We start from the raw sequence: 10,827 nt of genomic DNA on the forward strand, positions 1-10,827 counted from the left end.
CCCCCAAATCTTGAGCTACTTGAGCCAGCACCTGCTCCCCATCCAACCAGTCTAAACTTTCTACAACACTGTCACAGCAGGACCTTCTAAACTTGTCCTTCTTTGGAATTATGCTAGTTCCGAGCCTTGAACTCTAGGCCTTGATTCTTGCTTGGCTTTTTCACTCATAGTCGTGACACGCTGCCACTCAAGCCACATCCCTACTTCTGGCTTTTTGCTGGTTAATTGGAGACAAGTGCCACAGCCTTTCCTTCCCTGGCTGCCTTGATCCTCAGATCTCAGCCTCCTAAGGAGTTAGGATTATAGGCATGACCCACTGATACACTTTCCTTTCTTTCTGCCCAGGTCTTTTCTCATACCTTCCATCTTACTCCCCTGCCCCAGGTGGCTGATGCCACTTCTGCAGGGGTCACAGCTCCCCTTGCGGCCAGCTCACCCCTGCCTGGTCCTCCAGGCTGTCAGTCCTCTCTGGGTGGACCCCTGAAAAGAGCCTTCTCTGAGCCCAGAGCCTCTCCTGGCTCAGGGATGGGTAGAGAAAGCTCTTGTTCAGCTCAGAGTGATATGGTGCAGGGCAGATCTCCGCAAGCTGCTCTCAGAGGAGCATCCCATGGAGCATGGCCTCCAAGCCCCCTTCCGGGGCCAGGGTGAGTGGGGGAACAAACAGCCCAAGGCCAACCAGTCCATGCCTAGCCTTGAAGGGACTACCTCGGAAGCGATGAGAGGCCAAGGAAGCTGCTTCCAGAAAAAAGGCATTATCGAAGGAAACCAGTGCTGGTTAGGGATTCGTTGCTATAGAAACAGCCCTAACTATCTCCTAAAATGTGAGATGTACCACTGATGAGCTGTGTGCTGGGCTGCTTCAGGGTACTGCCCAGCGCCCCAAAAGGAAGGGCCCAACTGCTTTGGTACTCAGCCTCTGGAGGGTACCCCCAGAAGGAATCTAACTTCCAGAGGGAACAGGGCCCATCAGTCTATGTGTTAGGCATTCAAGGACTAAGGCTGAGATTTCAAGATGCAGAATTATCCTGACAGCAATTCAGGTCCTGCCTGAGATCAGACATGGTCTTGACCACAGCCTACATCTCAAGCTCAGTCATGAATGAATGGAGTTACATCCCTGGCCACAGATCAGTCTGAAGCCTCATCTCCAAGCAAACCATGAACAATCCCAGGCCCAGCTACACATAGAGTTTGGACCCAGGTACAGACCAAGTGACAAGACCAGCCAGTCACAGTGCCCAATCCTAGCTACAACACAGTATGCAGCACAGTCTTGGGGTAGCAGCAAATAACTTAAGGGATATTTTCACATGTTGTATGGCATTGAATATATTGCCAGGGGTTTTCATGGCCTTTGATTCACACAGCCCAGGGAGGTCAGGGAAGAAGAGCTTACACCCTGTTTCAATTGGGGAAACTGAAGCCTGGCAGAGGAAGATGCCAGGCCCACCGACATCTTGCCTTTCTTTAGGGAGACAGGTCAGGATGCATGGGGTACAGGGATGAGAACTTTAGGATCTCGTCAGAGCCCAGTTAGCCATGGCAGCTGCTTCGGGAAAGATGTGCTTTTTGAAGACCTGCTGGTATCTCATAAATATGCCATTTAAATACCCATTAATTACCTTATTTAGGAGATAATTAGTGATTAATAGCTTTGGCTATCTAGTGTACTTTAATTTGCTCTGCCAATTAAGTTCCTAACAGTTCTGAATTATTTGGAACAATCCTCCCCAAAGCCCAAATGTCCCCTGTATCCCACCCAACTCTTTCTGTAGAAGAAGAGGATCTCTCCACACCCCCAAAGGGAGCATCCCACATCTCCTGCTACCCATCCACTGCCAGGCTCTGCTACCTACAGGCTCCTCAGGACCACCTGGGGCAGCCTAGAAGACAGGAAAGAGGAAGACACTCACTCCCATCAAAGCAGGACCCCCTGGGAGGGTCAGAGAATCAAGGCTGGAGATCCAGGACCAGCAGGCAGCCTGGAAACAAAGGCTCTTCCTGGGAGGATGCTGTGGTCCTTGCTGAGATTATGACCCCAGTGAGACAGCATCAAAGGCTGCCACTAGCCTTCAGCAACGGCAAGCATGAGTAGCTCACCCACTCCAGGCCCCAGCAAGGGCCACCTGCCACTCCATGAATGCCCAATGTAGTCTCTGCCTCCAGACCCCATTTGGTACCAAGTCATAGAGCTAGGAGTTTTCAGCAGAGCCCTGGATGGGGGCTGGATAATGCTCTCATCACTGTCCCAGATTATACTATTCAAGAAGCAAACAGAAAAACAGCAAGGGATAAACAACCCCCCCCCACCTCACTCCCACACCAGGCCGGAATGGGAAGGCTTGAAATAGCTCCTTTTGCCACCAGGGACAACTCCAACATTGAGTTGCTCGGCTGGGACTGCCCTCATGATGGGAGGGGAGGGGGGAGCAGGGTGGGAGGGGGGGAGTAGTAGAACCACCAGAAGCCACAGGACAGAGTCAAAGGAAGCTCTAATCAAGAAAGGTGGGCCCCGGCTAGGCCAATTGAGAAAAGGGGAAAGGTGCCTGAGTGGCAGATAGCCAGCGATGCTCAGAATCTTAAAGCAAGAGACTCCTACAAAACCTGGAGCCCCCATGCACGCCAAGTCACAAAGCCTGCACACCCAAGTCTGTCCCAAAGGAAGGCAGGAGTGTAGGACATGACGTGCTCTGCAAACACCAAGAGCCGAGCAAACAGCGTCAGAGGCAGACGGCTCCGAAGAGGCCTCTCAGATCCACCAGCACGCAGCACCCCTCCCAGACATAGCCCAGCACATTTCTATTTTTGCTTTCAACCCTTGTTTGGCATCCCCAGCTAACAGACGGCTACTTCCCCTCCCTCCAGAATAACGGGTCATCTGGGAAGTAGAGCACCTCCTTGCTAGCCTTTCCTGCCCCAGGTCTGTGAGGAAACAGGCTGGGAGGGGAGGGGCGGGGGGGGGGAGAGGGGAGGGGGCTTCCTCCTGCCCACAGGTTGCATGGACTGACATCTCTCTGGGCTGGAGCTTTGAATGCACCCACACTGTGCTAGACTCTAGTCATAGAATCCCATCAGGCCACACTAACCCCAAACTCAGCCCTGATGGTGGACCACCCCCTCCCCCTCCCCTGATCATGGCCCTGTGCACAAATATAGCCCTGGGAGGCCTTAAGGAAGCAAGCAGGCTAGTTGCCTGAGCTTCTCCCCCCCACTAAAACCCAGTTCTCATCCAGAGCCAAGACAAGCAGGAGGCCTCTTGCCCACCCTCCCCACACAAGTACCCTATGAAGCAGTGACCACACAGCTGTGTGGGTTTCCTGGGGTGCACATGGGACCCCATGGGGTGCTGACCGCACAGCTGTGCTGGCATTCAGGACCCTGGAGGTGGCATTTACCTCCGGAGTGACTCACTGAGGCTCCTATTAGTTTGTGAAAGGGGTGGGGGGGGTGCAATCTAGCATTTTCTTTCTCTTTAGAAAACAAGCATTTTAAAAGAGAGGGAATGGAGAGATTTGAGGGAGTGGGTGGGGAGCGCATATCGCATTTGATTTCCCAGCTCATGTATTATGCATGCTCTCCTCCCCACTCCCACCCTCAACCCTTCTACTGGGGGCACTGGCCAGCTCCTGGCTGAAGATCTGGGGGATAAGCTGAAGCCCAGGAACCCTGGAAGGAATGGGCTGACCACATTTAAGTCCTTAGCTCTCCACTGACCCCCTGCTCCTAACCCCCCTACCCCACCCCATCCATGTTATGGAAGACCCTAGAGGCCAGGAAAGGCCCCAGAGGGAGAGCCCAGGAAATACAAAACAGGGCAGAGCTACAAAGAACTTACAGCATAGCCTAACTGTGTCCTTTCCCTCCCTTCTGTCCCCCAAGCTCTTCTTCTTCTTTCCCATTTACAGATTCAAAAAGTGAGACCCAAAGTGGGTCAGGTCAAGGTCAGCTAGGGCTAAAGTTAAGCTTCTATTTATCAGATAGTTTAACTCCTAGGAAGGTAGAGAGCAAAAGTAAAAGAGCTATAACTGCTCATTCTAGCTCTGCCTTCCACTTTATGTAGAATACTAGGACTAGATGTTTAATCCTTCTGGGATGCCCTTTTCTCATCCACAAAACAGGAAGGACAATTGGCCCAACCTCTCACACAGATGCTATCAGGGTAGGGAAGTATGTTGAGGGCTTCCAGTTTGAGACTGAGTCCTGGAAGAAGGAGGTTCAAAGCTAGCCAGAGCAGAAAAGTTCCCAAGACTCCATCTCCAAAATAAGAACCAGCAAAAAGCCAGGCTGGAAGCCAGGAGCTGGTGGTTCATGCCTGTAATCAGGAGGCTGAGATCTGAGGAACACAATTCAAAGCCAGCCTGGACAAGAAAGTCTCTGAGACTCTGATCTCCAATTAACCACCAGAAAACTGGAAGTGGCACTGTGATTTAAGTGGCAGAGCACTGGCCTTGAGCTGAAGAGCTCAGAGACAGCACCCAGGCCCAGAGTTCAAGTCCCGACACTAACCCAAAAAAGCCAGAAGTGAAACTATGGCTCAAGTAGTAGAGTGCTAGTCTTGAGAGGAAAAGCTTAGGGACAATGCCCAGGCCCTGAGTTCAAGCCCCAGAATGAGCGCACACACACACACACACACACACACACACACACACACACACACACACACACACACACACACACACACACACACACACACACACACACACACACAAAAGCCAGGCTGGAGGCATCGCTCAAGTGGTACAGCTTCAGCCAAGAGCAAGCAAGCTGAGCCAGAGCATGAGACCCTGCATTCAATCCCTGGTACTAGCAACTTGTCCAGGGTGCTAACCCCTGACTCTGCACCCTCCCCAAGTCCGGAACCTCATAGGATCTGGTAAGGCCCTGGCTCTAACTGGGAAGTCTCCAGTTGCCCGGCCTCTCTCTCTGACCTTGACGAGCCTTTGCCTTGCTGGACATGATCTCCCAACAAGCAACTTAACATATCCAAGCACAACCAGCCTCCTATGTTCCCCCCTATGTCCAGCAGTCGGGTGCGGGGTGGGAGATGTGGCCTCAGCCAGCAGTGGGCAGGGGTGTCTAGCCATGTCCTCACATTCTGTGTCCCACATCTTGTCTAGCACTGGTAGGGCACTGGCAAATACAGGTCACATCATGAGGGCTTGTGATGCTGCACAGGGGAACAAGGCACAGGGCCATATGGTAGAGTTGGGGCCTCCCTGGGCTGGGTCACCCTTGCTCAAGCAGTGATGCCGCAGCCAGTACTACAGGGCTGAAAGGGACACACTGGGCCTGTAGGGAACTGCCACTGTGGCAGGCAATTCCACAGGACCTGTTTTCACAGGAGACTGGGAGTGCTGTCCTGTCCCCAGCCTACCCTGATCAAAGTGAGTATAATCCAGGAAGACTTCCTGGAGACAGCTTTAGGAAAGAGGGTGGACTGAAACTGGGTGTGTGCATTCCCTTACAGAAGGCAACATCCTTCTGAGATGCACAGAAAAGCTAGCTGGGTCTCTAGGCCTGGGAGTTTTTCAACAACCACACCAACATTATCCCCAAGTTCAGAGAGTCCTAGTTATGTGTCAGGCTTTCTAGTGGTTCCTGCTCTGTGCCCGGGGCCCGCTCTGGGAAGCCACTGCAAAGGACCTAAGAGAAGAAGTGGTATAGCATGAGGTGGGAGGCTGGCTGGACTGAACAAGAAACTCAAGGCCCAGACTTCCTCTGGAAGGCCTTGGTGTCCCTGTGTAAACAAGGGCTCTGAATATGAGTGTCTGGACTCTGTGCGATCCCTGTTTTACTGATGGGGTTTGGAGCGCTCCTTCCAGCCAGCTCCTCCCCTAGGAGCAGAGGCCCACACCTGGGAGCTGAGTAAACTGGTTCCTCCGGCTGCAAGGCCCAGCCCTAGAGCTGCTTCAGCGAGGTCTCTGCAAACATTCCAGGCCCAGGCCCAGAATGCCCCAGACCCTCTTGGCTTCCTGCTCTGTTCTTCCTTAGCCTGGAGAGTCCAGGCCTTCCACTTGCCCTGTCCTGGGTTAACAGACACTGCTGCCAGCCCACCGGTCCAAAAGGAGGGTCACAAGAAGGTACTGAGGAAGGGAGGGGCAGTGGCTGGCAGCAAGCAGAACAAACCCTTCCCAACAAAGGCAGCTCTGCCCTGCTGGCGGCCCTCCAGCCTTCAGGGAGGCCTCAGTGGCAGGGAAAAGCTCTGTAGAAACAGCCAGCTCTCGCTTCCTCTCTTCTGGCCTCCCTGCTCCGTGAAGCTCCTCTCCTCTGTAGGTGACTCTAGGAACACACCACACAGCCAGATCTCTTCACTCAAGGCCTTTTCTGTCTGCTCCATGGCAGCCCCTGACCACTTACAAGTCTTCTCCTTCCTGCCTACCAGCCTTCATTTGAGCCTATCTTTCTGTCCAGACTTTGATAGCCTTCAACACTCATCTCCTAGTGAAGGTTAGTCTTCACTTCTGCCTGCCTGCCTGCCTGCCAGGGTGCAGAGGAAGGATCAAAGGAGGTTCTGTATTGTGTATTACTGTTTCCTTTAAAAACAGTACACACTAGGTGCCAGTGGTTTCTGTTATCCTAGTTACTCAGGAGGCTGAGATCTGAGGATCTAGATTTGAAGCCAACCCAGGCAGAAAAGTCCAGATGACTCTTAATTCCAACTAACTAGCAAAATCTGGAGGTGGGACTATGGCTCAAATGGTAGAGTACCAGCCTTGAGGGAAAATGCTAAGGGACAGCACCAAAGGCCTGAGTTCAAGCCCAGAACCAGCACCACAAAATTAAAAAATGAAAATAAAAAAAGTCCTAAGTCCTGAGCCCTGGCCTTTATTTCCCTATCCTCTTCTCCACTGGGCAAAACCAAAGGTCTTTTACTCCTCTCCTAAGCATAGATTGAGGAAGAGACACTGTAGTGACTCCTGTCTATATGGCTGAAATCTTCCCCCCCCCCTTTTAATCCACCCTAACTTTTCTGGGACCTGCCTATATTTTCTCTTATACCTGGATTCTCCTGGCTGTGTGAAAGTTCTTGAACTCCTCTACTCTGATTCCTGATACAGGTGACAATGCCATGGCTGGCTGCTCAGGATTGTACACTGCATAGCTTGAGGGGTGCCATTCATTAGACCACAATAGGATGGCCTGGAGTCAGGTGAGTTTCCTTTGCAAACCCGTTTCTCTTCCCTTAGGAGGTGTTCTCCTGGCCAGTTCGTAAAAGAAACTCTGCATAGGTCAGGAAGCAGACCCCTTGCTCACACGTCAGGGTCCCACCGCCTCCATGTCAGGCCTTCAACCTCCCTGTAGGCAAGCCTCACTCCTCAAAGTGACTGATTGGTCATTCTGCCCATCACTCTACTCAAAGAAGCAGATGTTACTGAACAGCCAGGCCTCTCCGTGGTACTTCCCCGCCTTGAGCCTCAGTTTCCCCAACTATCAGGAGAGGGATGGAGGCCCCTGCTCTGCAGGCCTCTCTGTTCATATTCTGCACAGATGTGCTGAATAAGGAGATGATCTCTGAACACTCACAACCACACACCTCCAACTTTCAAGGTTAGGAATCTGAACAAGAGAAGGGAGCCAGGCACCAATGGCTCACACCTGTCACCCTAGCTACTCAGGAAGCTGAGATCTGAGGATTGTGGTTCAAAGCTAGCTTGGTCAGAAATGTCCATGAGAGTCTCTAATTAACCACCAAAAAGCTTGAAGTAACAAGCCAGAACACCATAAAGACACTTGCACCTACATGCTCATTGCTGCACTATTCACAACAGGCAAGTTGTGGAAACAGCCCAGATGCCCTACAATAGATGAGAGAATCCAAAAAATGTAGTACCTATACACAATGGAATTTTAAACAGCCATTAGAAAGAATAATATTATGTCATTTGCAGGGAAATGGATGGACCTAGAACAAATCATGTTAAGTGAGGTAAGCCAAGCTCAGAGAGACAAATTGTGCATGTTTTCTCTCATATGCATAAGCTAGATCTAAAATATCGAGGCATGATAAATTATACAGTTCTCTAAGCATTCACACACAATAAGACCAACGGAGGATACTTTTAGGGAGGAACACAAGGTACAATGTCTATGTGCATCTGATCATACAAAATAATATTTATCTATATGAGCTCCAGGAAATGAAAACAAGAGGTATTTTTTTTCTTTTTTGCTGTTTTTTTCTTTCCTTTTTGTTCTGTTTGTTCATTTATCTGTCTTTGGGAGGGCAAGTGGGGCACCGAAATGGAGGGACAAAGGGTGAACAAATGCAGCAGTGATACTCACTGAACACTATGTTGAAAATGAACTCTACAATTTGTGGGTGAGATGGGAGGGGAAAGCTGGAAAAGTATAAAGGAAAGGGTGACACTGTCCAAAAAGAAATGTACTCTTTACCTGACGTAACTGAAACCTCTCTGCACATCACCTTTATAATAACATTGAACTTTTCTTTAAAAAAAAAAAAAAAAGCTAGAAGTAGAATAGTGGCTTAAGTGGTAGAGTGCCAGTCTTGATGAAAAAGCTCAGGGACAGAACCAGGCCCTGAGTTCAAACCACCAGGACTGACACCAAAACGAACAAACAAAAAAGTAGAGATCGAATCCCTGGAAGAGCTGAGAAGGGGACTAGTAAACAGGCCTGTCTCAAGGACTCCTTGGCACAGGTGGGGGTGCCTGCAGTATAGGTAGCTCAGAGGTAGAGCACTTGACTAGCACATGTGAGAGCCTGGGTTCCATCCCAGAACTGTGAGACAAGGCAAACACAAGCATGGCAATGTGGATCACAGAAGGGGTCTTGGACTGCTCTAGGGAAAGGCCAAGCAGAACACTGCAACAGGAAAACGGTGTCAGCACAGGGCAGCAGGTGCTGGTACAAGTTCAGATGGCCTGCCCTGATGGGCCAGCAGCTGGCACGCCCACTCAGCAAGGGGGATGACCTAGCAGGGCATTGATGGGGAAAATCCTCAGAGTCAGCAGACTTGGTCTTGAGTCCAGGCTCTGTCCAGACCCCCTGGGCCAACCTGAAGGGAGTGATTTCTGAGTATCTGTTTCTGGATGTTTTCTGTCCAGAACTAATGTGCTGTAAAGGGTTCATCGCGCCATTGCTGCAACTGTGCCTGTGGCATCCAGACATGTGCACACACAAGCACCCTGTCAATGGACAGGAGTAGGGGTAGAAAGGGACCCGGGCACTGGGAAGAAGGGAGGCCAGGAGCCTTTTCCAGCCTCGTGTTATCTCCCTGCCTCCCTGCGGAGGGGCCAAGGAGGAGGTGAGAAGGGCTGATTAGGATGTGCTTTGTACTTGCTGTGTCTCCCACAACCAGCCCCACCCTGGCAGGGCTCCTAGGGGAATGAAGTCTATCTAGTCTCCAGTACCTGAGCCTCACACACAGGGGCGTGCACAGCACAGTGTCCGGGGCAGCATGTGGGGGTGGGGAGGGCCGCACACAGCCCAGGGGTGTTCACACCTAGGGTGCACACACACACACACACACACAGGTGAGTTCACACTCATTCCATCGCTGTCACCCCTTAGGGATGGAGGAGTGGGGTTCACGCCAGGCCAGCGCCTGGTCCCCCAGGGGCTGGCATGGCACCTGCCAACGTCACGGGTTGGGTGTGAGTTCATGGCAGGCGCGCCGCCTGCATACGGCCGGCCCTGTGGCACAGGCTCTCCTTGGGGGTCCCCCTCCCCAGGACCCCCCGAGGACCCCTGGGGCTGCGCACTGGAGCCGAGTCGGGTCCCCTCCGGAGCCCAGCTCTGGCCCCGCACCGAGCAGATGTTGGTGAATGAACGTCTGATTGGATGAATGAACGAATGACTAACACCCGCTCCCTCCAACGAGCCGGGCGGTCCTACCCGAGCCCGTCCGGGCAAGGGCAGCGCCCGTGGGACCCCCCCCCTCCCCAGGAGAGTCGGGGGGCCCCCACCTTCCGATCCGGCACCTGAGGCTCGCGCCCGGGGGAGGGAGGCGGGGCGGCACCCCAACTGCGGGAGGAGAAATCTGGGTCTCAGGACGGAGTGGGGGGCAGGGGTGGCGGCGTCCCGAGCGCAGGGCTGGGCCGGGCGGGCGAGGGGGCGCGTCCGCCGCGGCGATGCGGGGCGTGGGACGGGGCGCGGGCCTCCGGACCGCGGGACCGCACGCGCCCCCGGCCGAGCCCTGTCCTGGCGGGGGAATGCGGAGTCCCGCGAGGCGGGCGGGCGCAGGGAGGACGCGGGGCGCGCGCGCGCGGAGCCCCCCTCTCCACGCGCCCGGGGTCCGGCCCCCGCCCGCCCACCTGCGCGACGGGTTCACCGGAGCGGGGCGGCCCCTCTCCCCCTCCCGCCGCCGGCCCTGCCCTCCCGCCGCCCGCCCTCACCTGCACCGCCCGCCTGGGCCATGTCCCGGGCGGCGGGCTCCCGCTGCGCGGCCCCAGCTCCTCGCCGCTCCCGGCCCGGCCCGGCCGCCGCGGCGCCTCCGGCCCCCGAGCGGACTCCGCGCGCGCCGCGCCCGCGCCCCCGCCCCGCTCGCCGCGGCGGCCGCCACCGCAGCCGCCGCCGCCTCGCCGCTCCCTCCCGCTCCCTTAAAGGAGCCGAGCGGCGGCCGCGCCGCCTCTCCCCCCCCCCCCCACCCCTCCCTGAGCGCGCCAACCGGGAGGGACGGGCGGAGGAGGGCACCCCCGCCGCCCGCGCCCGGCCCCGCGCCCGGCCCGCTCCGCCACCACGGCGCGCGGGGGACAGCAGCCCCTGGCCCACAGCCGCGGAAACCGGGACGGGGCGGAGAACCCGAGAGGCTGCAGTCCAGACTGGCTCGGGGGGGGGGGGGGGAGGGCTCGCACTGGGGACTGG

At 54.7% G+C, this 10,827-nt stretch overlaps 1 protein-coding gene across 1 annotated transcript in view; it reads right to left on the reverse strand.

The window, feature by feature from the left end:
• Positions 1-10,558, reverse strand: part of Pitpnm3 (PITPNM family member 3) — a 101,754-nt gene extending 91,196 nt beyond the window's left edge. Inside the window, exon 1 of the mRNA XM_070001718.1 lies at positions 10,359-10,558. Coding sequence (XP_069857819.1) covers positions 10,359-10,380 — 22 coding nt within the window. The 5' untranslated portion in view covers positions 10,381-10,558. The remainder of the gene's footprint in view (positions 1-10,358) is intronic.
• Between the last annotated feature and the right edge of the window lie 269 nt (positions 10,559-10,827).

Source organism: Dipodomys merriami, unplaced genomic scaffold, assembly GCF_024711535.1.
Source record: "Dipodomys merriami isolate MVZ:Mamm:240054 unplaced genomic scaffold, mDipMer1.0.p SCAF_59, whole genome shotgun sequence".
Classification (NCBI taxonomy): Eukaryota; Metazoa; Chordata; class Mammalia; order Rodentia; family Heteromyidae; genus Dipodomys; species Dipodomys merriami.